Source organism: Pseudoliparis swirei, chromosome 22, assembly GCF_029220125.1.
Source record: "Pseudoliparis swirei isolate HS2019 ecotype Mariana Trench chromosome 22, NWPU_hadal_v1, whole genome shotgun sequence".
Taxonomy (NCBI): Eukaryota; Metazoa; Chordata; class Actinopteri; order Perciformes; family Liparidae; genus Pseudoliparis; species Pseudoliparis swirei.
This window is the reverse complement of record NC_079409.1, coordinates 13,363,463-13,391,370: the sequence shown is the minus strand read 5'-3', so window position 1 is coordinate 13,391,370 and position 27,908 is coordinate 13,363,463. Positions and strand designations below refer to the sequence as shown.

Here is a 27,908-nt window from a genome sequence, read left to right as displayed (position 1 = left end):
CGCGCGCGCGCACGCACAAGCGCTGCTGCTCCCTGACACGTTAACAGCTCGCGTGAGCACAATCTGACCCATTCTTACTGGCGGGGGGGAGAGCGATGCAACTTTCCCCGAGAGAAGTGGGCAGTAAAGATCAGATCCAGTGTCGCCAGTCCGCCACCTAGCTGCGGAGGCGCGCCGACGAAGATCCGTCGACTATGATTATGAAAACACCCGCGCCAATGTTGTTGCACAGTAGGCTGCGCGCTCCGATGAGACTGAAACTCGGTTTAAGGAGGTGTTTTAACCTCCGATGGCCTCACTTATGTAATCAAAGCAACATCTAATGCACCAAAAAGCTCCGGATTGCAGTTGGTGAGCAGGGGAAAGCAGCGCCGTAACCTCATGCCTCAACGCAGTTGGCTCCGGGACGCGCTCTCGGGTAAGTAGCCTACGTAGCCGTATTACAGATTTTCACGGCAATCCGTATTCATGTGTGCAGGCCTGTCATCACCAGCGAGCTCGCCGCTCCGGAGGTTACTGATAGTGTTGTGCATCCGCGTTGCGCTAATTTGATCCCTTGTTGCCGAGTATGTTTCTCTCCGTGCGTGGGGATATTTCTTATGTCCATGTTGCTGACAGCAGCAGAAGGCAGAGGACACTCAGAAGAGAAACGAGGTGTCTCGGGGACCCACAGCACGAACACTGGAGCGAGCACATTTTGGACGCTCGCGTTATGGCGACCCCCCACTTCCATGTTGAGTTTCAATCTGTGTGTGTTTTAGGTGGCTTCATGCGTGTTTTATATTGTATTATGGCCATAAGAGTGATGACAACAACAACACGTGCATGTGTGCGTCGGTTGTAGGAGCTACAGCATCAGACGGATAGTGTTTTTCAGAGGTGCGCAAAGTCATTATGGAGGAGGAAGCCCCTGTTGACGTCCTCAGTAAACCGGGGATCGGTCGCTCCAGTGCGGTAACACCCCCACTGCCCATACTGTATCTACAGTAGCACCACCAGTCAACTAATGCAGCTGCGACCCGGGTACACAATGTACGCCCAACACACTAGTAATACACTCACTAGGACAACGTGTGTGTGTGTGAGGAGGGGGGAGTCTCTAACGTGAGATACTTCCATGTGTATGTGAAGTGGAGTGAGGCTTCACAGTTCAGTATTTTAAGATGCCATCACAGCAGCCCTCGATTCAGGGCTTCTGCGCTCCCTGCTGTTGTCAGGCAGAGGATAATGGTGTTGTAGTTATTGATGATAACACCGCCATGGAATGGTGATGATGGCTGGAGATATGGTGGGGTGGGCCATTATCATGATTTAATCGTCGCCTCAACGCAGCCGAGGAATCCACACTGACTGCAGTGTCAAGTCCACTCATCATCCTGTCACTGGAAATAGATTCTGGTCTAATGTTGGAATCATTTTGAGTTATGTTCGAGAGGTATAGCTTGGGAGAGTATAACAAGCTATTAGTATGCACTTTGACTGATGTTGAATGTGCTCTCCCTTTTAAGTTGGAAAACCTGCCACTTTTATTATCTTCTAGTCACTTTGCAAAAGCAGATTTCAACCGTATCCAGCTTCTCCTCATGCCTGTATCCTTTTCTTCATGCGGTCAGGCCGCTGGACTAGAGGTCATGATGGAGGCGGCAGAGGACCAATGTCCATCTCTCTCCTCTTTCCTTTTGTAACAAGGTTTGCCCTCGGAAATGCTTTCCAAAACTATTACATAACAGCAGTTACTGGAACAGATGTTGATTTGGGCTCCATATGATTCAAGGAAAGAGTTTGGGTGTGGAGAGATCAAGCGTCAGGAGAGATAGCCCACTCAGCTCTTAAATGAAAACATTATCTGAGATGCTCTTGTAAGTTTAAGGGGGCCGGTTCAATGCGTTGTGGGACAAATGAGCTATTTCATAACAGGCTCTCAGGAGACAGCTGCAGGAATGCTTGGCAGGCTGTGTGTTAATAGAAAATGGATGAGCATCTCCCTTAATGAGAGAGTATAATGAAGGAAGCATGACAGATGATGCTGCTTCCCCTCGATAATTTAAAAACTAGGCTGAACACCAAGCGAGCCAGAGCAAGAGTTTCAGTCTGGTGGTGAGAATGTTATTTTTGGGGTGTGTTACTTGCTGTAATGTCACATTAAAAGTAAATTTACAACGGGGTCAATGAAAAGCATACTTGACTTGAAGGAAGCAACAGGAGGAGGAGGAATTTGCACTCCTTTCCAAAAATAAGTTGTACCCTTTCCTACGGATTTGTGTTACCACTACTGAAAAGGGGAGGAGGGGAATGGTCGGACCGTGAATGGAGGAATTTAGGTTGGAGAGGAGAAAAAGAACGAAGTGGAGGAGGAAATATGGTTTTGATTAACATGGATAGAGTGTATGAGTTGACCATTTTACTGTGTGGTCTACACAGAGAGAGGGGGGGGGGGGAGAGAGAGAGAAAGAGAGAGAGAGGATGGGGACTAATAGAAAATGCATGCAAAAGCTTTTTGCCAAACATGAAAATGGGAGTTTTAGAGAGAAAAGAAAGTACACTAGAGGAAAGGGTGGGAGGAGAAGTGCTTGTGGGAGTAGCTGAGAACAGAAGGCACAACGACAGTAGGGAGAGAAGGGCAGGAGACTGGATCAAGTGTTTGAGTTAGTCAGGAGCTGATTGATTGGTATATTGATTTGGGTCGAGGAGCAGAGTGAGGATCAGAACATAAGTACACGTGTAGAGGTTTGGGGGGTGCTTGCTGTCTTCCAGAGCTGCCTTTACTTACAGATTGCTAGAGAAAACCTGCTGAGCTGTTTTTGAGGAATGTGAGTCAGTCTGTCTTCCAGTTAGTGCCGACATTCTGGGAATCGGTGGCGCTGATTGGCCCCCAGGGTGATGAGATTTGTAGGTTCTGTATGATGAGGTCATCTCTGTGGACACAGGCTTAAGCACCTCTCTACAGCTGCCTGCAGGAACGGGACTTTCCCCTCAATTCCTGCACTGCTGCTACCCAGCATCTGAGCTCACTGAAATGACTAATCACTGGCCTCTCTATCTTTATTTCTGTCTTTTCTCTCCCTCTTTCTTTGCCTCAAACTTACTCCATCTCAGTTGAAGCCTAAAGGACAAGAGCGAGAACTTCCTTCGCTGGATGCCGGAGAGCGACTGTACTTGGACTATTACAGGATATTCTTTTGGAAATCTCCTGACGGACACCTACATTCAGCTCCTGATCCCAACAACCCCACTGGGGTCATTTAAACGTTTTATACTGGAAGCCCCGCAGCATCCTGCCTCTCCCCCCTGACTTCTCTGATGGACCAGAGAGTGAAGGGGGGAGCCCCTACAACCACAAACTCCACTCTGGACCCCACCTCTGCATCTGAAGACTCTGAAGTGGTAGAGAAAAAGAAGAGGGGTGAGGTGGAGAAAGGAGATGTAGGGGAAAAGGAGGAGGAGAAAAGAGGAGCAGTGAAAAAGAGAGAAGGAGACAAGGGGGCAGTGCTGGAGTTGCTCATCGAGGGGCGTTGTGGAAGCGCAGGGCAGCAACAGCTTCAGATCTCTGGCAGAGAGACCAGCTGCCCCGAGGGGAATGTACGTCTCCGAATTGGACTCCAGGCCAAGCGTACCAAAAAACCGCCCAAGATCTTGGAGAGCTACGTCTGCAAGCCCACCGTCAGGACCTATCAGAGACAAGCCCGGGGGGGAATGCTGAGGGGGAATGGAGACGGAGGACCGCAGAATAAAACCAGCTCCACTCCAGACGAAGCAACCAGAGATCAACGTTCAGTTTTGGATTCGGTCCAGACCACATCTAAACAAACTGCATCTGCTGCTTCACCACCACTGGCATCATCATCATTATCATCTTCATCATCGCAGCCACTGTCGTTATCATCAACAGCTTCCACGACAGCCCCGGCCGTAACCAGCCAAGGGACCAAGTCAGTCAAACAGGTAAGTTAAGGACAAGGGTGCACACACACACACACACACACACACACACACGAATGAAAAAAGCAAGTGTTACAGTGACTGAAGCTGTGCACACACATGGTGCTAAACGGTGCAGCTCTGCTCATCTTTAATAAGGTCAAATGAGCTATTGTTTCAACACTGAAACCTAAGCAACCCATTTAAATAAACCGACCTATAAATAGGACAACAGCACGGCAACCACTTGGAGGTATTACAGAGATTGGTCCATCAGTCCTGACAACAATCACCCAAGGAGAAGCATATTGCTTTAACTGCACACGCGCCACTCAAGCTGCAGCATACCAAAATTACAGGACGAGTATAAAATGTCAGGCCTTCTCATCTGTATTAGTGGCAATTTATAGCTACCAATAGCACAGCTTTCTCTCTCTCTTGGTGCCTCTCCTTGGCTCTCTATATCTGTCCCTTTCTTCTATTTTTACATCCTCTCTTTTCTCTACCTGCTCTCATTTATCTTTCTCTCCCCCTCTGTCACACTCCCTTCCTCTCTGTTTCTCTGCCTTTGTATTTCTCCTTTCTGTATCAGCCCCATTCCTGTTCCCATCATCTCACTGTCTTCTCTTCAGTAAGCCCTCTTTTCACTGCCTGATTGAGTCATTTTGTCCTCACGCTCTCTTTTAATGGGCAGGCAAAAACAAAAGCATTTCAGTTGATGTCGCTTGCCCATTGTCCTTCACTGTTGTCATTACCAAACTAGTGGATGTCACAGCCATTGTTGTCTATGACAGAGATTCTGTGTTTGCACTCCCCAGGTTCCTGTCAAACTGACCAATAAGACAGAGGTTAATTCAAATGGCTCATCTGAGAGAGTGAAGAAAAAGAAGCTTCCCAGTGTCAATGGCAAGCCTGTCTCTGCAGGACATAAACCCTGCTTTGCTGCAACAGACCAAACAGCTTTAGTTGCTCCTCCCACCACATGCATCCAAGGCCCATCTGCATCGGAAACCAGGAATGAAGGGAAGACCTCCAAGAAACATAATGGTTGGGTTCAGACAGCAAAAAAGAAGAGACTATCTAATGGGAAAGGCTCTGTCGACATCTGTGGCACTTCCACCTCACAGAAAAAACAAGTTGGAAAACACAGCAGTTCCTCCTCTGTTTCCTTCATGGACTCCTCAGCAAGACTTACAGCCTTCACCAGCTCCCATAAAGAACTCAGCATGTCCAATAAGAGCAGACCAGACTCTCCTTTCTCTTCTTTAGTCACCCCTAAACCACAGTCCTTTCCCACTATGGCTCTCTCCTCTTCCCAAACCCAAGATCAGAATCCCTCTCTACAGGCCTCACTAGAGACAAAGAGAGACAAAGACAGGAAATCAAAGAAAGACAAACAGAAAGTCAAAAAATCAAAGAGAGATAAATTGGGAGCTGAAAGAGCAAAGAGTCAGATCAGAAAGGAGGAAGGGAAGAAAAAGAAAAAGGAGAAAGGGAAAAATGGTAAATCAAGGCATGGCAAAGAAAAAGAGGAAGGACATAGGACTGATGATACGTGGTGGGATGAGTTAAAGACTGAAAGAGGAAAGGCAGAGAAAAAGAGAGATACGCTGAGCCCAGACAGTCTTAGACCAGAGGATAATACATTAGGTGAAACCGCTGATACTGGTAAACTAGATAAAACCTTTAGAGTTGTGAATCCAGGCAGATCAGATGAGATGGACAAGATGGAGGACAGTTGCAAGTCACTTAAACAAGCCGAGCCAGAAACCGCAACAGGTGACTCCAGTAAATCAAAAGAACAAGATGTCTCAAGACATTCAACTGTGCCTCCAAGCCACCCCCCCTCTTCTGCTCTTCCCTCTCTGCCCACTCCCTCTGCCCCTGTTTCTCCCCCTTTCCCCCCCCAAGAGCAGGACAGCCGTCCTCTTAAGAAGCGTAAAGCCAGGCGGCCCAGCTGGACCAAGCTGGTGCACCGGGCTCAGAGGGCCGAAAATCAGGAAGCTCCTTCAGATTCCCAACATAATCCTTTACTAAGTTTCCCCCAGAACCCCAAGATGCCCCTTCCTGCCAAGGCCACTATTCATCAGATTGATGAGTCACACACAGCTCCCTCTGGCTCGTTAAACAGCAGCTCTTGCCTTCTCTCGTCTGCAACCAAACCTCCATCTCCAAAGCAGAGTCATCCCACATCAGGCCCTAGTTTCCCTGCTTCCAGATGCCCCATAGCCCCTGCCCGAAAAAGGGGGCGCCCAAAATCCCACAGCTGTAGCGCAGATGAACCTCCCACGAGACTTTTACCAAACAATATCGCAACTGAGGTGCCGCTCATGGGGTGTGACAGAGTTCAAAAAGCGCCAGTGCTGGAGGCAAGTCCGAAACCGAAGTGCGCCGCTCAGTTTACATCCAGCCCCAAGAAGCGTGGACGTCCCCCCAAGCGACCCCTCCCCGAGGACCACAGTCGAGATCCACTGAATCGCACTGAAAGGAGTGAAGATTTTCACACACCTGAAAAGGGGAGCAGGCAGCTGAAGATCAGGAGGCTGATTAGCGAGATGAAGAAAAGAAAGAAGAGGAGACTTCACAAGGCAATGCTTTCTGGGTATGTGGGAAAGGAGGCAAGGGGAGGCCAGGCAGCAGATCCTGAGATCTCTCTGAGAATGAGTAAATCAATAGAGGCTACAACAGTACACACACTCTCAGCCCTGTCCTCCTCCTTTGGGAGCAAGTTGGGCCCTCAGATCAATGTGAGCAAGAGAGGGACCATCTACATGGGCAAGAGACGAGGACGCAAGCCGAAAGCTAACAGCAACTCCCAGAACACCACACAGTCGTCCTTGTTTCACAATCCCTCTGAAACATCTCTCTTCTCATCTCACCAACCCCAGCCTCCTCCCTCTCACCCATTCCCATCTCCATCTCTCACCCACTCCAGTGGGGCCCAGAGCCCTTATAGTGAAGGCAGCCTCACAGAGCCAACATCCTCCCTGATTTTTCCTCACCCTTTCTCCCTCCCTTCCCCATCATCCTCCTGTACCTCCCCCCATCCTCTCTCCTCCTCATCCCTCTCTCCTTTCGTGAAGAAGAGTTGTCCATGTCAGGGAAGGCATCATTTCCCCTTCCACCAGTCTTCGTGTAAGCTCTCCTGTCCCACCCCTCCGCTGCATCATACACCAGGCTCTCCCGGCCACCTGAAAGAGGCCACCCCCTCCCCCAGGAGCGAGTCGCACAGCGAGGACACGCTGCCTAGCGACAGCGGGATTGGAACGGATAACAACAGTGTTTCTGAGCGAGCGGAGATGAGGGGGCTCAGGGGCATGTTCAGGTTGGGTCAGGGATCAGGAGGGATTCTAGCGGGCCAAAGGCACCCCTCCTCTCTTGCGGATCGACCCTCTCCTCTCTCTTCACCCCTCTCTCTAATGCCGAGACACACAAACCCCGTCCCCAACTCCACGACTGCAGAGCGGCACAGAGACCGACACAGTCACAGGCGAAGGGATTACGACTGTTCCTCCTCCTGTTCTTGCTTGTGCCCGTGCTCCAACAAGTGCTCTCCTTTGGACTATTACCCATGCCTCGGACACAATGCACTGAAGAGACAGAAAAATAAACATAAGAAGAAGCACCAGCAGCTGCACATGCAGGATCCAGAGTTTCTGGCCGAGCTAGAAGATTTGATTGGTCAGTTCAGCGAGATCCACATTGGACGACGGAGTTGGGCGAGGACAGGACTGGGACAGGGCTTGGATGGGAGTAGGAATGCTGCTGGGGGAAGGCGTCATCACTCCTCACATTCTCTCCGCTCCAACATCTTCAGGATCAATCTGAATGGCTTCTACTCTCCTCACCCCTCACCTTACTCTGCTAATCCCTCTTTCTCCCCCCAGCCGTTCTACCCTTGCCAGCCAGTGCATTGCAGCAGGAAGCCGGACAGCAGGCAATGTGGTTGCTCGTCCAAATTTCAGGAGAGCATTGATAATATGGGCTTTTACGGCAGCTATCCCCAAGGCACGAACCTTTATCACCATCTCCCCAGCTCCTACCAGCTTCCCTCACCACACCAGTACGCCCCCCATCAGTCCCATCATGCACACTTCCTCCTCAACCCGGCCAGATTCCACAGGCGAAGGAGCAGGTTGCTGCGGGAGGGAGCTTTAGGAGGGCAGGTTGAGGGAGATATAGGAGGCAGTGGAGGAGCCTCACACCTCAGCTCAGGGTTCACATCCAGCCTCCTGTGTGGCTGTGGGAGGAGTGAACACAAACACAAACATAAACACCGGCACCGGCACAGCGAGCAAGACATGGATGAGGAGGAGGAGTTGCACGAGGAAGAGGAGGAAGATGGAATTGACAGAGAGGGACTGGCGAGTTCAAAGCCAAGGGCAGGGTTCATTTCGGGGCCAGGTGAAGCGGGAAGAAAAGGTTCCAGAGGAATGGGGTCCGCTGCTGCTGCCACATCGTCATTCTCAGCAGAGAGGTTCAAACACACATCTCTCACCTCACTGGGGCTGGGCTCCTCTCACCTGTCTTCATTTGGAGGCAGCTGGGGCGGTCTGGGCCAGACAGGGACAACATTTGGGGGCCTGGGAGCCACAGGATTTGGAAATACAACTCCCAGCTGGAGAAGCTTTACCGGAGAGCAACATACAGGCCGACAGGTCGCATCTGACGGAGAGGACGACGACGGCGAAGACGAGTCACACCTGTACAGGAGGTCACCGTCCCCAACACACACCAACCTGTTCACATCAGCTGCCTTGGCAACAAGGGGGACGGGTCTGAGGAGCGGATTGGCCAGTAAGAGTCCAGGAAGTGGGGACAGGTCGTGGAGGAAAGATGAGCCAGCATGGACTGAGAGGAGAGAAGCAGGTGAGGATGCATGAATGGTTTGATCAATACATCTGAATATACTTTTCTGTGATGGCTGGGAGGTCATGTTAGCATTAATGCTAAAGTGGGTACAAATACTGCAATGTTAGTGTTTCTCTGGCTGTCATGTGCTGATAAATGCTCCCAAAAAACTCACGCTATATGTTGTGGGAATGCATAGTTGCATTGTGTTATTTAATTTGCAAAAAACATGCATACATAGAATACTGAAAGGAAATATGGAAAATCTATCGTCAACTGTGCTTATTGAAATACATTAACAGCACCCAAATCATGACCGCTAGCTGCTTGAATAGGTTGTATGCCAAGAGACTCTTTACACTCCCGAGGTTATGACAGAGTCCTTTGTTCGCACAATGTGGAGATGAGATTTTGGCACCAATAGTTTGGCCACTTTAGTGACAGCATTGCTTTTTCTCAGGTGTTGTAGCCACACATCAAAGACTGGAGGGTGTTTGAGAGGAAATTCAGACTTTTTACAGGCAATTTCAGACTCCTGCTGCTGTGCAGGATATGTGTCTAGCTCCCCCCACATACACACACATATACACACACACACACCTTAACCCTTGTGTTGCCTTAGGGTCATTTTGACCCGAATCAATATTACACCCTCCCCCCGCCTTAGGATTAATTTGACCTCAATGTTTAATGTCGGTGTTCTTTCGGTAGTCAACAAACAAACATAAAGTGCCTCACACTTAAACTTGGAAAACAATATTAATTCGAATAATTTTCTGGAGGTTTTAATTGCTGGCGTCAAATTGAACCCAAAGGGTAAAATATGTTAGTAAATATAAAGGTAACAGGAGGGTGAAACATTGAATCGGGTCAAAATGACCCAAAGGCGGGGGGAGGGTGTAATATTGATTCGGGTCAAAATGACCCTAAGGCAACACAAGGGTTAAATGGTACCACTCAGCAACCACTCTGTTGGCATTTTTAAAAAGTGTTATAGCAGGAGGGCGGCATCTTGATTGGAATCTTCCAGAACATCTTTGAAATCTTCCCGGCCTGCAACGAACCACACGCTGTTGCAGCCCGGGGCTACCCAGTGAACACAGTCATTAGTTAACCACCAGATTGGTTATTTAAAGCCTGGCCTTCCCCTCACCGCTGGCCAACTGACTTGGAAAAAGAAAGAGCGGTCAGTCTGTGAGGGACTGTGGAAAATGGATCAGAAAGATAGATGACCTCAGGAGTGATTAATGGAGGATAGCATGGAGGTAAGAGTGGGGCAAAAACAACCTGTGAAGGGAAAATGTTAAGTGGAATACATTTGACATCGATTCATCATTTAACTAAACACACATGTTTTTAAGGTCAGCACACCATCAGACGCACACTTGACAAGAACACATTTTTTCTCTCTGTCTTTGCCTGCTCAGCCTTTTGAGGATGTGTTCCACATTAACTGATCATGCAAAAACTATTCCTGTGGAGGAGTGCATACGCGTGCATGTTCATACCAAGTTTGCGTTCTGCACAGTGGCCATTCTTGTGGTTTTTTGCTGTGGATGTGCGCACATAAATCACCTCTTAATGCATTTCCCAGAAGTGAACTGGTCAGAGGAAATGTTGTGGCTCACATAATATGTGTCCCATCCGCATGACTCAGCCTCGACCGACCTCACATCACACCTCTTGCTGGCTCAATCACTGATGCACATCTGTCTCATTTCCTCACTTACACCCCTCCTCCTGTGCCTCAACCCCTCCCACCTTCCCTCTTTCCATTTCAATGTCTCCAGGTTTACAAGGTGATTCAAGATGCCGGGGGCAGCAGAACTCCGTGCCAACGTCAGACAGTGTTGCAGCGGGGGGGAAAAGAAGGCCGGGCCGGCCCAGAAAGCATCCGCTCCCCTCCACTGTATCCTCCCTCGTGCACTCATCTGCAGCGCCCTCCATGGCATCACCCGACCTCTTGCCAGGACACAACAGAGACGGGAGAGAAGTGGGAGGGCCAGAGAGAGAGAGAGGAGGCGACACAGGGCAGCAGGTGACAGAGTTGGAGCTGCAGGCCAGGAAGAAAAGGGGACGGAAGAGAAAACATGGTGACTCTCCTTGTCATCAGAGGTAAACACTCACAGCTGTATTATAAAGTACCTGAGCTGGTTGACTTGAAAATGCAATACAACCACTCACTACTGCTTTATTAACCCACGGTTTTCAGCACTGTGTGCTAAACCAGTGCCTTTTCTCTCTTTCTCTTTTTCCTCTATCATTCTATCTCTCTCTTCATGCTTTCCTTTTAGTGTCACTGAGGATAAACCAGAGTGTGACACCCCCCCTGAATGTTTTAGCCAATCAGTTGTCGACCAGGCTCCATCTCAACCAGAAACCATCCAAAGAGAGGAGAGAACAGACGGGCCTCCCAGGAAGAAGTTTTTGAGGGCAGGTCTTTACTCAGATGATTACAAAACTAAAGAGTAGGTTGACTGACTTCGCTCAAAAGCATATTCTAAATCTTTTTTGTTTGGTTTAAGTTTGTAATGTTTTTAAGTCTCTTTCCTAGCCCGCCCTCCCAAGTCCGACAGTTGTGCAAAGAGAGTATAGATTACTCACCGGGGGAGCATGAATATAGCCTTTTACCTGCTCCCATACATGTTGGTGAGTATATAATACAATTCCAAAAACTGCTGTATTTCTTTATAGCTGCGATTGTTCATCCAAATTGCCTTTGTGTCCTCCAGGGAAGTACCTTAGGCTGAAGAGGATTCATTTCCAGTTACCTTACGATGTTATGTTCCTGTGGCAGAACAATCAGGTACAGTGGAGCCCCACAACACAGAATCAGGAAGGGCATCATCCATCATTGGAGATAAGAGAGTGTCATGAATGTGCATGTAATTCTGATGTTGTGATGTCACAGCTTCAAAAGCAGCCTGCTGTCCCTCTGAAGAGGAAGCGGCGTTACTGTGAGTGGCCGGTATTCAAAGTGTTATCTCCAAGTTCAGTAGATGGATGGAATCACTGCTGTCATACGGCGTCTCACCCTGTGTCTCTGTTTCACTCAGGCCGGCTGAAGGGGAGGATTGTGTCGTCTCATCGGACAGCGGTTAGTACATGTGGCTTCAGGTTGTTTCACTCCAGTGAAGAAACTGCGGCTTTAATAAGTGTTGAACTCACAAGCGTCCCTAAATTTTCTTTTTGCTTCACAGGAGAGCTCGAGCGACATCTCCAGCTTGTTTCCGCACCTCGACATGGAGCCTTTGACCAGCAGCGAGAGGTACGGAAAGAACTCTGCCAATAACATAGACACACTATTGAATTAATGTCAGTGAGCTCATGTTTCTCCTTGTGTGCCGGGCCAGGAGCTTTGTGGTGAAACACCACGTGTTCCTTGTGAGGAACTGGGACCTCGTGAGAGACAGACAGATCCGACTGAGGATAGAGAGGGAGAGGGACGCGGAGGGAGAGGAGCCGGACTCACAGCGTCTGTCCTGTGATGGATCCAGTGGGGACGAGAGCCACATCATGTCAGGTCCATGAAGCAAGTGTGTGTGTTAGTTTTTGTTCCTGTAGGGGTTTGTGTATGCATATGTGTATGTGGTAGATCTATACATGTACACATCTGTATAGATTTCTTCTGGTGTCCCCTGTTCTGTCTTTTCCTAATGTGTGCATGTAGGTGTGTGTATATGTGTCTGTGTGTATCTGCGTGTGCTCTGCTTACAGCCCGTCGTCCTCATATTTGGCCTGTCTTTCCATCTCATACTGAGCAGCACGAACTAAGTGGTTTTCCAACCACAGAATCTCAGCCTGCAGAAATGTTTCCCCATTTCTGTCATCCAGTGTTGGTGTCCAAGAACTCAGCAGACATCGCCTTTCCCCATTAGCTGTGAACCCGCACCATTACCATCATGACTCCCTGACTGATTGCAATAAAGGGGAAATAAGGACACTCGCATAATTACAGATATGTCTGTAAAATACATTATGCGCTGTTGTCATTTCCTCCTACAGTGCCTTCACTAACATACAGAATACTGTTTGAACTCTGACCCTCAGATCAGCAAGTGGGGGTGGAGGTGACGGTTACCAGCAGTGACCCCCACCATCAGAGTCAGGACACCTCCAGCTCGCTCACTGCCAGCCCCTGTGTGAGTGAAACACCACCCGCCTACTAAAAAGTATTTTCTTGTTCATGCATCTTTTCACAAGGATAAATATCTGCTTTTGCAATTAGTTGTTCATACTTGTTCAACACAGCCCACCAGCACCCAGAACAGGCAAGATGAGGACGGAGAGGAGGAAAAACGAAGGGAAGAAGAGGTCTGCAGCAGAGAACAGAGGAGGAAGCGGCTGAATGATTTACTTTTGACCCTGCAGCATTCATAAGCTACCAATGAGAGGTAAGTAGAGCATCAGAGACAGAAACAAGAGGGACTCAGAGATGTATAGATTGTCTTGTTGATATTATCTTGACTTTATGTAGGTGGGACCACTCGGGACCGGGCCCGCCACCGGACAGACGGACAGGAAGTGATGTCACAACAACGCTACAACAGTAGTAGTGCCACAGAGAACAAGCGAGATGGAGAATTATAGCAGCGGAGAAATGCAAGAAAGACATCTCACACACTGACAGATGAGTGTGGTGAACCTCGCGCTCTGAAGGGCATCACACCAAGGATGAAACCATGGCAACACATCTTGGGTCCAAGCGGCAAGGGATGAGAGAAACAGATACAAACTGTCCTGGATGAAAGAAATAAAAGAAACAGACCAGCTGAAATGAATTTGCACTAGTGCTGGATGATCAAGCACACTAAAGACTATGTATGCTGAGTGAACACACTATAAACACACACACACACACTTTGTTTGCTCGCTCTTACTTAGGCACCTTAAGCAAAGACAGACATTGGTCGGAGAAAGTGGTACTCAGCATTTCAGCTCTGAAGTTTCCAAGAGACAAAGAGCTCAGGAGCTGCTCGAGGATACAGAAATGTATCCTAGGCCCTAAGTAGGTCACAATTGAACCCTCATTTACTCATTAAGCTTTCAAAGTCACATTGCACCTTTGGGATATGACACAAGGAGAAATGAACCAGTTGAAAGCTGCTGAGACAGTGGTCAGGGGTTTCCTTCACTTTACCAAGACAGTGTCTGCTATGTATCAGTGAATGGGGGGGGGGGGGATTTCTAATGAGGTTTTAAGAAAAAAGATATTTTTTGAAAGACAGTTTGAGCACTGTCTGCTTAAGAGATGGGCAAAATATATTCATGATAGGAATGTTTATTGTTGAATATTTTCAGTATTGCTTCCTGGGGAAGGGAGAGAGAGAGAGAGAGAGAGGTAAAAAAAGTGTTTTGTTTACCTCAGACTGCCTTTGAGAATGTTTTTGCTCCAGAGCATTGACAATCAGAATGTCCTTGAGGGAAGAGGAGACAACACTAGAATTGATTTGCCCCAAATGCTCTGTAGAAGTGCCATGTGGTCTTGTGTACGCACCTAAGCAACTCATGCAGTCTTTAAAAGCAATATCTAATCTGATAAGGACTATATAAGGACTTCTGTTGTGTTTTTTGTGAATATCTGAGGATTGGAGGTCATTTTTCTGTACAGTTGCATAGTAGATTGTTCTCATGTTAGATCATTGGGCTAATCCACTTGGAAGTATCCATAAGTGTTTAGTTTCATGTACATGGAGGGACACCTGTTTTCCTTCTAGCAGCGTGTACAATTAGTATTATATATCACAATACTATTGGCATACAATCTAATAATCAAATACTTCATTTTACTACCATGTTTTTAACAAAGTATAAAGATGACAAATATATCAGTCATCTGTCTCTAAAATTGACTATGATTGTATATGATTTTTTTGTAGTTACATAATTTGTCTCTTTTATTAGCTGATATTTTGTGAGCTAATTATTGGTCACACTCAGTGACAGTGATTGAGTCTTTCCAGTGTTATATTTCTGCTCTCTTTCAGTAGTGTGGCTTATAATAACAAGCCAAGAAAGTGCAATTTCTTTGATTGTTTACATAATGTATGTATATTTTTCCTCCTTACTTTTTTAACTAAGAACACTACATTATTGCCAGTGGATGATTAACTTTATAGCAACGGTACACATAGAGTTATATATCTAGTTTGCATGACATAACCTTTGCCTGTTGCCTCTGATAATATGCATCTGAAAGAAAAAAAACATCAAAAAGTTATAACTCAATGCCAGAGAATGTCAGCTCAGACTAATTGCCTCTATAACCGTAATAAAAGTATTTTATGTCTACTACTAAACCCTCCAGACTGTTGGTGTATCCGCTATAAGGCTTCCCTTGCCGTGTGTTTTGGGAGGTTACTGCAGTGATTTCCATCAGGTTGAGCTGACAGTGCTATCTAGTGGTGTTAGAAATACATCTCCCACTGTGTTGTCCTCCATAATGACCCACAATGGAGGACGCTATCAAAGGAACACGTTTACAAGATGGGGGAGGGCTGCAGCTCATTCCAGAGATTTATTCCCCTCTTTCCGCCCTTCACAACATCCGAGGGCATCTTCGAACTTTTTTTCTTTTCTTTTTTTACTCAACCAAGAAGTGATAGAAATCTACCGTATGAACGGAAAAGGGACAACGTGGAGTTTGGTGTCACAGTGTTGACTTCCTTTGCAATCTGACCCATGGAGGTAGTTTCCGGTCACATTTCAGATACAAATACAGGACATATAGTGACATATATAATTCTGATTGAGGCATCTTATACATTATTCCATGATGGTTTAACGTATACAACTCTGATTAATAGGGGTTTTAAGTTAAGCGCTAAAATATGACAAACAGCTGCCCAGGTTTGGTTTATACTGATCATTTATTTGGTGTATTTACAAACAAGCACATGCAGGAGTTTGACAGTGACTGACACTAGAGGGGCACTGAACTATATGCAATAGTAGGACACAGGGATGTCTACAGGCTACATGACACCAGAGAGAAAGAGGAGGAGGAGAGGGAGGTACACATCTCTTTGTTACACACAAGACACAGGCGCACACACACACACACACACACACACTCTCAAAGTGCAGGATGTGCAGACACACCGATGTGCTCACACTCATCTCTGATTTCACTGCCATGTGTGCACTCACACACTCACATGCATGCACACACACCCAGATAGATAGAGAGACACTAGATGGGTCAGATAGAGCTTTTCCTTTCAGAAACTTCAATAGATCAATAGTTAGTACATCCAATAAATTAACAGCTTTCTAACAAATGCATTTCGACCAGAATCTCACAAATAAACAAACCAAAAAATATAAACAATTGAATCTGTCAACTGATATTTCATCTTTATCGAGAAACTATTTCTTGTTAACACCCAGGTGTTATCAATTGGATGGCATTGTATCATAAGTTATAAGCACTGGTTCAATTAAATGCTACTGGACAGTTGCCATAGCGACTGTAAAGTCATGCTACATGGCATTGACCCAATAAAACGAGGACACTTTGAAGAACTGATTTTCCCTGATTGATCAATAGCAATGAAACGTTCCTGCTGTATTACATGGAGGTCCTTTAGTGTCAACCTTTCTTTTATATTAAGTTTAACTATCTAAGCTATTGTTTTAGGCTTAACGTGTCAACATCAAATCAAAACCTAGTTTAAAACAAACAAAAAGGCTGTTAGTTGTACATTTAACCATATGCATAGTCATCAATACAAAATCTAGAGAATAACTAATATATATATGACATAAAGTGATGTGGCTAGAATCAATTTCTCACTTCCACCACGACCACTTCTACTACCACTATCATTAATACCAATGATTATGATGAGCAAACATGTCAGGAAGGGTTCAGGTAAGTACAACAGCTGAGGTATGAGGTGAGGTTACAGTAGCATTTATGAACACATCATAAAAACATCTGGGATTTTCTCACTGCATTGAGTTTCAGGTCAGATAGTGTTGAGCAAGAGCTGAGCATAGTTTTGTGAAGTGTTTACTTTGACTCGTGTTGGCCCCTTGAGGTCCTGGATGAGTTGGGAGATAAGCTGCAGATTGCTTTTGTTTGATATTATCTTCTGGAGCTGTGCGGGATGGACAGATAGATATTTTCTAGAATTCATTCAAAGCATTCATGGCACATTACAATGCATACAGTGTTAAAGGCATGAGGCTAGATCTAATAACTGTATGGATATGATGTCAAGACTGATAGCAATACATGAAGCAAACAGGAGGGAAGATACTGGATTTCATACTTAAACAAACAGTTTTGTTTCGCATGTATGACAACCACCTAATGCATGTGTGAAGTTACAGATGTAAAATCCATTATTTTGACTCATCCACTTCCTCAATGTGGCCACAGTATTAAGCTGCTGCTTGGGTTTTACTATCTGCTTTCTCTTGTTCATCCATCTGTCTATCTATCTTGGTAATATCAATCTCAATTTATATACCTATATATATTTTGTATGTATATTTATACAGTCAAATATAGAAGCAGAAACTTGTCAAACACACATGAACCAGGCGATAAAGGTGAGAGGTCAATAGGGGTGAAAGGTCAACACAGATCTACACAGCTACAATTCACTACATTACTACGCAGTATGCAACAGGAGCTACGGCCCAGTCCTCTCACTTCCTTTCTCCACTCGACAACCTGCCAGCCGCGAGATATCGACGTGGCGACTACCAGGCTGTCGACTGTCGCCTCCTCGCGACGAGCAGCCTCTGATCTGAAAGCACTCACATCTGCAAGTTGTTGACTGGGCAGAAGTTGCACTGGGATCATTTTCAGATCAGCGGCTGACAAGGAAGGCCGACAATGAGGAAAGAACATGTTGAAGGGATACTTCACTCCAAGATCAAAGGTCTTTCAGTATGAAATGATTGAAGTTTGACTTGAGTCATTATTTCCCAGCATCTGCTGCATTCCTGCTGCCAACATCCATTAGTTTAATGCTACCAAACTAGGTGGATTGTGATGAGGGAAAAAACTCCCATATGTTCATAAAGGGAGGGCTGCAGGCTGCTCGTGATGCACGTAAAGCACAACAGATGGTGTTATGCACTCAACTCAAACTCGAACCGAGAAAGCGGGAAATATCCCTTTCAGAGTAGTGAAGCCTGACCACAACCTCTCAACACTCGCCCAAAATATATATATATATATTTATTTGAATTTTTTTATTGATTGAGTGCAGCAGTTACGGAAGCGAAGTCACATGATGAGGGAGGTGTAGCCAAAAGGTACCAGTCCCTCTTTGTCTCCCTGACGACAGCGAATCCAGTCCTGATCGACTCCTCCCAACACCACCAGTTCTTCACCTTTGCGGAAGCTCAGCTCCGAACCCGCTCCGGAGTGGTCACACAGCGTCCGTACAGACCTGAGGACAGACGGCAGCGATCATCTCAGCTACAGTGGTCTCCACAGACAACATATGATACGAACCCCGGATGAGTCACAATGCAGTGTTGATGGTGAATCACCAATTATAGTCTTTCACAGACGAAAAAGACAACAGGAGCATTTCTGGTGTTGACTACACCCACTGGTGCTCTTGGATGGGAGTCGGGAGAGAAGTCATTTTTTTTTTAAAGGGGAAAAACATGTCACAACTAGAAACCCAGACAAAGGCAAGTTGGTTTCATAAGCTCATATTTAAAAAGGTAAAATAAGTAAGATCTGGTCAAAACTTTAGATGAAAACATCCCAAAAAGTCAACGAACATTATGAAAAGAACAAACGGCATAACTCCAAATCACCAACCATCACTGTCACTTTATGTCCTTTGTACCTGAGCGGTCGGGGTTTGTCCTTCATCTCCAGGGTGTCAACCTCCTTCTCTGACTCTGGCTCGCTTTCCCCCTCGGGCTCTGGGCCCCTCCTTATTGTCGGAGTGGAGTTGCTGCTCACCATTCGTGTCAGTGCAGTGACACCAGGGGCCAGCCACTGAGAGGGACGCCTTCGGGGACGGACACAAAGAGGTCGAGAGGAACAGAGTGTGGGACAGAATCGCAGTGAGGAATCACACACAGTCACCGTTCAAGTACAACAGTGACTTTAGAGTTTCTTAATGTCACTACAGCAGTTGAATTCCTAAATGCATAACTTTTTTCTCTAGCCTAAGAAAAGTAAATCAGTTAGGTGTTAAATTCAGTGGCTAACCTGGTTGCTGATGTGTGACCTTCTGGGCTGCTGAGGCCTTTCGAGGCTCCAAAGAGCCTCCCCAAACCCCAAGGAACCTGAGCGCCACTGCTGACCGGAGCAAAGTCACTCCCTGCTTGGGCCTGGAGGTCCGACAGATCCATCTTTACCTCTTCCTTTTTCAGGTTCAGCTCTGACAGGTTCTGGCTCAGTTTGCCTCCCCAGCGCACCACAGCCCCCCATCCCTGCTGGATCACCTATGATTAACAGAAGTGTCAGCTCTGCAGGACCACAGACAACATATTTGATTACAAACACTGAACAGCCACACAAAGGTGAGTACCTGTCCTGCCTGCTGAGTGAGGCTGTCCTCCTCAATATTAGGAAGAGGGAAGTCTCCAATATTCTTCTCCTGAACCCACAACAGCTGAGGAGTGATGGAAGCTTTTTTGGGTGCAGCACTGCTATGGTTGGACTCCCCTGGTACTCCATTCTGTGGATTACTCACTGCTGACAATTGTTCTTTGGCCGCCCGATCTTCTGGGCTTCCAAAGTCTACTCCTGAGAGGCTTTCAATATATCTGCAGCTTGTAATTTTGGATTTTGACCTCTCTGTTGACTGCTGGACTCCAGCATCCTGACACGTTTTACTCAGGATTTCTGGAGTGTGACTGTCTGGCTCTAAATGGTGGTGCTGGAAGAGCAGGTCGAGGTTGAAGGTCAGCAGGCTCAGAGGCTGCAACACGAGGAGCAGCTCCTCGAACAGAGGCTGGCAGGCGGTCAGCGACAGATGCATAAAGGAGGAGGGGCGGTAATATGTCTCTAGCACATCTGAGAGAAAAGAGAGATCACGGTAAAGCACATGCATGTACACAAGAATGAGAAGGAAGTGATGGGAACTTACCACTGCAAGACTGAAGGTGAGACAGCCAGAAATCAAGAAGCTTGGTACTAGAAGAAGAAAAAAATGTCATTAGGAAATTTGAGGATCCAAAGAGAACATGTGTGGGAAAATAAAAATATAATGAGAGCAAAATATATATATATATATATATATTTGTGAACAACTGATTTGAGCACTGCATGCTGCCAGTGTAGACGAGGAGCCGTGACTCACTTCAGAAGACCGAGGAGGAATGCGTTGAACCTGTGTTTGCTCTGTCGGAGCTGAGGCAGCTCTCCAACACAAAGTTGTAGGTTGAACAACACTTGAGTTTTAGGACCTTTAAAAGTAGATTGAGAGGAAGAAGAGAAAATATACAGAGAGAGAGAGAGTGAGAGAGGGATCAACAGAGAAACTAACATAGGTCTGCGAAAATTAACAGTGCAACTTGGCATTCATAAGCCAATCGATAGCTGCATCCTGTTATTCAGCATTTTAGACATTAAAATCAACAAGTACAGACTGATGTGTGGGAAAGGAAGAGAAAAACCCATAGCTTATAATTATCAACCAGGGGGAAAAAAACAACCAATATCAAATCCTTAATATCCAAGTCTATACATTCACATTTTTCAACAATTCTTTGGAGCACTACCTGGTCTGGACGAGGCCTGGACCAGACCCCAGGCTGAATTTGGCCTCCTGCCTGCAATCACGTCACTCTGGTGAGGTTTCAAGCCATCGGTCAGAAAGCTGTGCAGGGCGGGGCAGAGACACTGCAGCACCAGACGGCCCAGAGATGGATTTATACTGCTGTCTCCTGATAAGGCCTAGGGAAGGGAGAGGAGAGGAGGGGGAAGGAGAGGAGGAATATGTGCAGGGATAGAGACAGACAGGAGAAAAGAACAACAAGGATGACTCAAGAAAGAGAGAGGAAAAGAAAATGGGACACATAAATGGATGGTGGAGAGAAAAGGAGCGATGAGGGCGTGTATGATGTGAATAGACATGAGTTGGGCGGTTGGAGTTAGTTTACAAAGAATTTAATAAGACTACTAGATTGGGTTATCTAAGGATATTCTAGTACCTTGTTAACTGAGAGAGACTGAGGAGAGACGGAACAACATATATAGAGTCAGAACAAAAAGGGCGGGAGGGAAAGCATTTTTAAAGATAAATAATCAATTAAAAACTATATTCTTTTAGTCTCAAGAGTAACGTGAGACAAAACATTTCTCGTTAATGAAACAAACAAACAAACAAAAAACTTAATCATTTTATTGGAAATTCCACTGGTGACGTGAATTTAGCAGTGACTGACCTTCTGGACGGCAGTCCGAGAAGAGCTGAACTGGGCCAAGATGGCTTCCACGGCCACACTGACCGCACTGACCAGAGCTGGAGGGAGGAACGATGTCTTTGGTTAAACTGCAAGAGCTCTAGACATCAGGGACACGGATACACAGACACACAGACACACACACACAGGTACACACACACGCACACCTTTTTTGTCCTGCAGGACCAGAGAGGACAGGCCCAGCTTCACATCTTCGCCCATCCAGGAAGTCTCTGTCCTCTGAACAGAGCCAGCGAATGAGACACTGCGAACAGCTGACAGCAAAAGAGCTATTAGTTACTATGGTTTGAATGAAAAAGATACAAATTCAACAGAAGCTAAATGAGTTACTACAGACATAAATATATATGAATATAAATATCATAACAAAAAAAAGTGTGTTATAGGAGCAACTAAGCAATGAGGAGCACCGGAGAGGGCAGATAAAAGCAGACGGTGCTGCTGCATACAAACAGACATCAAGTAAATATTGGTTGGCTGAGGTGAGCTTTCAACATCTGGATCTGCAAAGACAACGTTCTGTATGCTGCAGGGATGAACAGGGTCCCATGCATTAATCTTGACTCACACGCAAACACACTCACACATACTTATTATAAGCATACACAGGAGGAACTACGGAGAGAGGGGCGACACAGTAGTATAAGCTACAGCATCAGTCGGGTCGGATCCAATTACATTCACGTTCAAAGGGCAGGTGTCATGTACAGGTTTACAATTATTTATATAAACTAGTTATATAAATACATTCCTATAATGAACGGGATGCAGTGAACCTTAATTACTTTGCAAATTGTCCCAAATGTACATCAAGATAATAAAGTTAAACTTACATTGTCTTGAAATGACATAACATATTATAAACAAGTCACTTGGGTTGTGTCTGGCATGAAATGCGCGTGTCCATTTCAACAAATCGTGCAAGACAGAAACAACACAGAGACGAGACCAACACAAAGACAGAGAGAGGGAGACGAGAACAGAGAGAGAGAGAGAGAGAGAGAGAGAGAGAGAGCGATGAGGGCAACTCTAGAAACCCTGTGACAGGAACAGCTGCCACCCCTCTGAAGGCCCTTTGCAGATTTGAAAGAGCAGTGCAGATGAGACGTACCAGATGACCTGCAGGGCTTCCTGATACATAAAACAGCTAGAGTTCCCTCGTTCTTTCAAATCTGCAAATCCCCCGGGTCAAGAAAGTGACATTAGTCTGAGAGCCACTCTATCCAGGGCAGGGAACAAAGACAGAAACAGATCAAAAGGACAGACAGACATGCACGCAAGCAAGATGACACAGAGAGAGAGAGTGCATAAGAGGGAGAGAGATAAATCTTACTCGTCACGCGTGACTGCGGAGGAGCCTGGTGGAGTTTTGGGGGTAGGGCGGGTGCCCTTGGCAGTAAAGGAGGGTAGAGGTTTGGATAGTAGAGGGGAGCAGCGAGGGCAGGCAAGGTGTGAGAGCGGGGGAAAAGCGGGGAGTTGAGGCAGTAGCCTTCTGTGCCTGGAGGGGGCGGACCGGATCGCTGGGGAGGGGAGAGGGCGCCGATAGGGGAGAGGCGAGGAGGGGCACCCCTGTGCAGAGGGCAGTTTTTGGGGTGGTACAAGTAATATGTAGGAAGAGGAGGAAGCTCCTTCGACGTCCTGGCCGTGTTGCTGTTGTGATCCGTGTGTGAGTTTGTGCGCTTTATTGAGTACAGCGAGTCCATAGCACTGATACCGTTTGAATACTCCATCATGACATCTATGTTCTTATACGGGGTCGTGCAGCCTGCCGCCTCTTTGGGGCCTCCGACAGGTGTGTCTGACTTAGTGTGTGTGTCACTGCGGTATAGAGAGTCAAAATGACAGATAGAGTCAGATGAAAGGTCCCCGTGTGTGTTAAAGGTATCCCCATAATCACAAGGAGAGTTTGCACCGACATCATCCAGAGATTCATAGTTTAAGACAGAGTTTATATCAGTGCTGGGATCATCTCTGTGGATACAAGCTGGGCCGGGAGAAGGGGCCCTCTGTGTTTTACAGTGTTTGTCTCTGGACTCTCTGCCGATATGTCTGTGGGGTCTGGGATCTGCAAAGGGTTGGGCGTTACAGTAGCCTGGGCGATAGGAAGGGAGGGCAGTGTGGAGGAAATAGGGTTGGGCGAGGGACAATGGTGGGGAGGAAACTGCTTATTGGAAAGGATAAAAAGGCCAAAAGATATATATAAGAAAAGTGATGGAGAGGACAAGCGCACGACCAGAGCGATATGAGGGAGCAAAGTGGAGCCATGGACAAACAATGGAAATAACAGAATGGGATGGATGGGTGAGAAAAACAAGGAAGATTAAAACAACCAAAAAAGATGTGGCAGAGAAATGGGAAGGAGAGAGAGATGCAGAAAATGTTAGTGTCTGTCGAGAGAAAAATGCACATTCATGAGTGTATTCCAGCAGAAATCATCATCATGTAACGTCATGCAGTAATGCAGTATTTAAGTCACAACAGTTGATCGACAGTGCATGACAGTCAATGGAGTTGATTTATGAATGGCAATAACCAGTCTTTCATTTGAGAGGCTTTGACACGCTGGCATTCAAACACTTCATCCCCACCGAAGACACCATGAATTAAAATGCCTCCATCAATTGCATATATTCATCACATTTCAATGTGAGCTTTCTTTACAGCATCTGGTTTCACTTTCATTTCATACTTGTATTTAGAGTTATGAATATTAAGTAAGAGTATAGCACAGTCTTTGGTAATGTACTGCAGTGCCACCATCACCTTCTCTTCTTCTCTTCTGTGCCGTTTGTTTTCTACCTCTCTCTCCCTCCTCCCCTCCAGCACACAGCGTAATGCTGAGTCAGTCAACAGTTAGCAGACTTCTGTCCGTGCTGCTCTCTCACCATGTCTGTCTCTGTGGACATTCACAGCTGGTTTCTACAACCATTCATTACTCAATTGCCTGAGACAGACTGCTAGACTATACACAAAGAGCTAGAAAGCAAGCATACCTGGGTTTGACTTGCGTTGTCTATGAACTGTACTAAACACACACTTCCTATTTGTCTGACACTAGCTTTCAGCAATTGGTCCATATTCTTAGATCCACCCCTTGGTCTCTTAAAGGTGTACACACCTATTTCTGGCTGTTGCAGTGGTTTCTGAGGGAAACTCCTGCAGCATAGGCTATACATCACTAGAAGTTCTGCGATGTTCATAATCAGAAAGCGAAGGTTAAATAATGCCCAAGTAAATACACAATAAGATAACTGCTTTTAGCAGCTGATTGATGGAAAATATGAAACATACACCTGACCGACAATCTAACCCTTAGTAGTTGTAGCCCACTGCAGCACTGAAAGAGATAAGTAACTTGATCTTGTGCCACTCTAGGGATCAAAAGTGGTGGAAGCAGAGAGACAGGGTAGACCGAAAGATAAAAAGAGCATACAAACAGATGTGATTTAAACGAGTGAAGCGGCAGAGAAAGAGGAATACTTTTCTTTCTAAGACGCAGAGTTTAGAAAGAAAAGAGAAGTTGAAGGTAAAAAGACAGAGTAGAAAGGTGGTGAGCTCAGTGGGCACTCCATTATACCCCTCCCCGTTGGTCTAAAGAGTGGATGAATAATTGAATAAGGCCATGATGACATCACACTTTGATAACCAGTGCAGGAAAAACTGTCTGGAAAGTTTCCAACCGCCTCTTTCTCCTCATATTACTCCCCTCAACATCTTTCTCCCTCCGTCTCTCTCTTGCTCGTGTTCCCTTTGCAGCTTCCTCTGTCTTTTTAGCTTCCCTCATCTACAACCACCCTCTGTTTATCCCCTGCCACCATTTATCCATCACATAGAGTATCGTTTCTTTCTGTCACTCATGCTCGTCCTCCATCTCTCCACTGTCGTTCTCTTTATCATATCCATATACGAGTCACTCTGGGTTTCTTTTTATTCTACTGTCCAACGATGTTATTTGTGCATCTCTTTCTGTCCATCATCTGCCCATCCCAGATCGGTTCTGTCGTTCAAATTACACTGATTTAGTTTGATGTGTATATTTTCCCCCATGCACACACAACACTGCATGCATGGCTGACCCCTTCCCCTGTCAGTAAAATAATCTGACTTCTTTATTATCATTTGCATCATCATGCTAATTCCCACTCACCTGTAGTTCTTGTTTCCAAAGTTCTTCTGCCGTCGGCTTGTCCTCTCAGTTCCACCGCCATCTTCCCCTCCTCTTCTTCTTCTTTCCCTTCCTTTTCATCCTTCTTAACCTTTTCACCCTCCCATTCTCTGCCGATGGCCCACAGGCTGCTGTCGCTGACCGAGCAGCCGATCTTCTGTGATGGGCACAGCTCCGGTTGTCTACCCTCCTCGTCGGCTCTCTGCAGCATTTCCTTCAGAGCGGCCATTGAGGTGAGAGCTGGTGGCGGCTGCATAAAGAAGGCCTGAGCCTGAGAGGTGTACTCCCATTGGTTGCCATCGCCGCCTACCATCTCTCTTCTCCACCTCAGGTTGTACAGTATATCTGCATCTGGAGTGATAACCGTCGGGTCAGGGTCTGGATCGGTGATCACCTGTGTTGGGAGGAAGGTGCTCTTGTTGCGGTACCGCATCTCTTTAAAAGTCGTAACCTTTGGCGCTGACCCTGTTGACGACCCTGAAGAACTGAGCTTCTTTTGATTCTCTAAATGACATTTTCTCACTGTCAGGGATGGATGCTGTGGTCGGGCTTCACTGTCAGGTGTGAATGCTATGAGCCAATCAAATCGCTCAGGCTGTGCAGAGTTAGCCTGGAGAGTGCTGCTTTCGTGGTGGGGCACAGATGGGGGGATTGGGGGTAAGGGACGAGGTGGAGGAGGGGGGGGAGGTGAATCTAGTACCTCGGCAGGATACCGGAAAGACTCAAAGCTCACATTTTTCATTTTGGTTTCTTGTGTATTGCTCAAACCAGTGTTGTAGTAAGGGTCAGAGGTCAGACCGCTGCTCCTCTTCTTCATCCTTGCCATCTCAGGAAAAGAGGTGGTTATTTGTGTGCTCCCCTCGTTCATTTTGTCATCTTCAGCTATACCTGCTCTTCGATCTCCCTCCATCTTGCCTCTGCTTCTCCATCTGTCTCTAGACATCAACTCTGTGTCACATTCCTTCATCTCGTTCCGATCTTTTAGTCTGAACTCGTGTAGCTCCCCAGACCTGGACGAGATAACGTGATCTCCATCGACCTCATCCTCCAACCCTCCCACACACACACCGAGTTCTGGGCTGAGTTTGAGGAGCTCAGCTTGAGTTAACCCAGCAAGCATCAACAGCTTCCGAATCTCCACATCCAGTGCATGGAAGGAGGGGGGAGGAGGGAGGGCAGGTGGAGATGAGGAGGAGATTGAGATGACCGGCGGAAGAGGCAGAGGTGGGGGACGTGTGGTGGGAGGAGGAAGGGAAAGGGGGGTCTTCTCTTGTTCGGCTTGGAGAGCAGCGAGCCTATGCGCCTCCTTCCTGGCAAGGTGACGCTTACGAGGAGGAGGGATGGGAGGAGTTGGGGTGGGGATGGATGGAGGTGGAGAAGGGGTGGTATAAAGAGTGAGGTAAGGGGCCAGTTTAGAAGTGGGAAGTGGAGGAATAGAGGGAGGAGATGGAAGTAGGGGTTTCTCACACCTAAAAGTGGTGAAAGTGGGGGATGAGGAGTTAGGGGAAAAAGTAGACAATGTGGGGGAAGTGGACACAGCCATGGAGGTAGTCTCCCGACTGATGTTGATGTAGGTGTGGAGGTCAGAGTTCACGCTGGCATGACGTGCTGGAGGTTTGGGGGGTCTCGGTGGCGGCTCGACGGGAGACCGGGTGAGGGAATCAGGAGCGAGAGGATCCTCACAGTCTGATGGAGCAGTGAGGTCCACCCCAGCATCTGAAAACTCCTGAGAATCTCCCATCGTTCCTCTGCCGCTTTTATACAACTTCCAGGGAATGTTGATATTGCCCATTTCATCCATGACATCTGAGAGATCCTGCTCCTCCAGATCTCCAAGATCAAATCCCTCCTCGTGGAGTCTGGCGATGTAGACCAGTTTTACCTCCCGGTTCACCTTCTCCAAGCGATCCAGGTGATCTAGCCGATCCCTCAGAACATCCCAGTGTTGTTCCCCCTCCAGATCCCAACGAGCCACTTGGATCACCTGGCTAAAGCGCTCCATTTTCCCAAATTCACCGACAGATTCTAAAAAGTCAAGCAAACCTTGTTTGGTGACTTCAGAATCACCTTTGACCCCTAAGTAGTCAGGAGAAGGGGAGTCCAGGGCAGAGGGGTAGCCCTCATCTGAGGAGTAAGGGGACATTGGGGAATGTGACGCGAAGACGAAGGGGTTGCGGCTAAGAGGAAGGGATGGGGGTGAACATGCAGGAGGCTGGCATTCAGGAGCTTGTGGGGGAGAGCGGTCTTTGGGGGACAGGTTATCTTGGTCGTGAGAAGAGCAGATGGAGCTGGATTGATCTGCACAGTCAGACTCCAGATCAGAGCAGGAGCTGATAGAAGTGGAGGATGATGAGGTAGAGGAGGAGAGCGAAAACTCCAGGAGGGAGGAGGGACAGTCACAGCACGAGGGGACCAGGGTGTCGTCATCGTCGTCATCATTGTCCGCCTCCTCTTCACCATCATCAATATCAAAATCTCCACTGCTCTCTTCCTTGTCGTCTTCTTCCTCTACTTTTGCGTTCTTCTTGTTGTCCAGATCGGCGCTTGCGTCGGCATTCTT

At 46.9% G+C, this 27,908-nt stretch overlaps 2 protein-coding genes across 6 annotated transcripts; one reads left to right on the top strand and one right to left on the bottom strand.

Annotated features, from left to right (window-relative positions):
- Positions 1–49: 49 nt before the first annotated feature.
- On the top strand, positions 50–15,068 carry LOC130212726 (histone-lysine N-methyltransferase ASH1L-like). Of its 4 annotated transcripts, XM_056443875.1 has the most exons (14): positions 55–418; positions 3,097–3,942; positions 4,737–8,787; positions 10,560–10,884; positions 11,064–11,237; positions 11,324–11,418; positions 11,502–11,575; positions 11,681–11,726; positions 11,826–11,866; positions 11,970–12,037; positions 12,123–12,292; positions 12,820–12,911; positions 13,021–13,163; positions 13,247–15,068. In XM_056443875.1, exons 2-13 carry the CDS (start codon positions 3,301–3,303, stop codon positions 13,147–13,149), a joined length of 5,907 nt encoding a protein of 1,968 aa, XP_056299850.1. In that variant the 5' UTR covers positions 55–418; positions 3,097–3,300; the 3' UTR covers positions 13,150–13,163; positions 13,247–15,068. The 4 variants fall into 4 exon arrangements, with proteins under 4 accessions (XP_056299854.1, XP_056299853.1, XP_056299852.1 ...); XM_056443878.1 differs by lacking the exons at positions 13,021–13,163; positions 13,247–15,068 and having other exon boundaries at positions 52–418; positions 12,123–12,301; positions 12,820–12,910; XM_056443877.1 differs by lacking the exons at positions 13,021–13,163; positions 13,247–15,068 and having other exon boundaries at positions 53–418; positions 12,123–12,305; positions 12,820–12,910.
- A 551-nt stretch (positions 15,069–15,619) lies between these two features.
- On the bottom strand, positions 15,620–26,589 carry rusc1 (RUN and SH3 domain containing 1). Of its 2 annotated transcripts, XM_056444622.1 has the most exons (11): positions 25,331–26,589; positions 21,330–21,437; positions 21,145–21,221; positions 20,911–20,928; positions 20,479–20,653; positions 20,058–20,163; positions 19,845–19,891; positions 19,284–19,771; positions 18,962–19,197; positions 18,591–18,758; positions 15,620–18,179 (listed from the first exon to the last, which is right to left on the bottom strand). In XM_056444622.1, exons 1-11 carry the CDS (start codon positions 26,466–26,468, stop codon positions 18,014–18,016), a joined length of 2,727 nt encoding a protein of 908 aa, XP_056300597.1. In that variant the 5' UTR covers positions 26,469–26,589; the 3' UTR covers positions 15,620–18,013. The 2 variants fall into 2 exon arrangements, with proteins under 2 accessions (XP_056300597.1, XP_056300599.1); XM_056444624.1 differs by lacking the exon at positions 20,911–20,928 and having other exon boundaries at positions 25,331–26,577.
- Between the last annotated feature and the right edge of the window lie 1,319 nt (positions 26,590–27,908).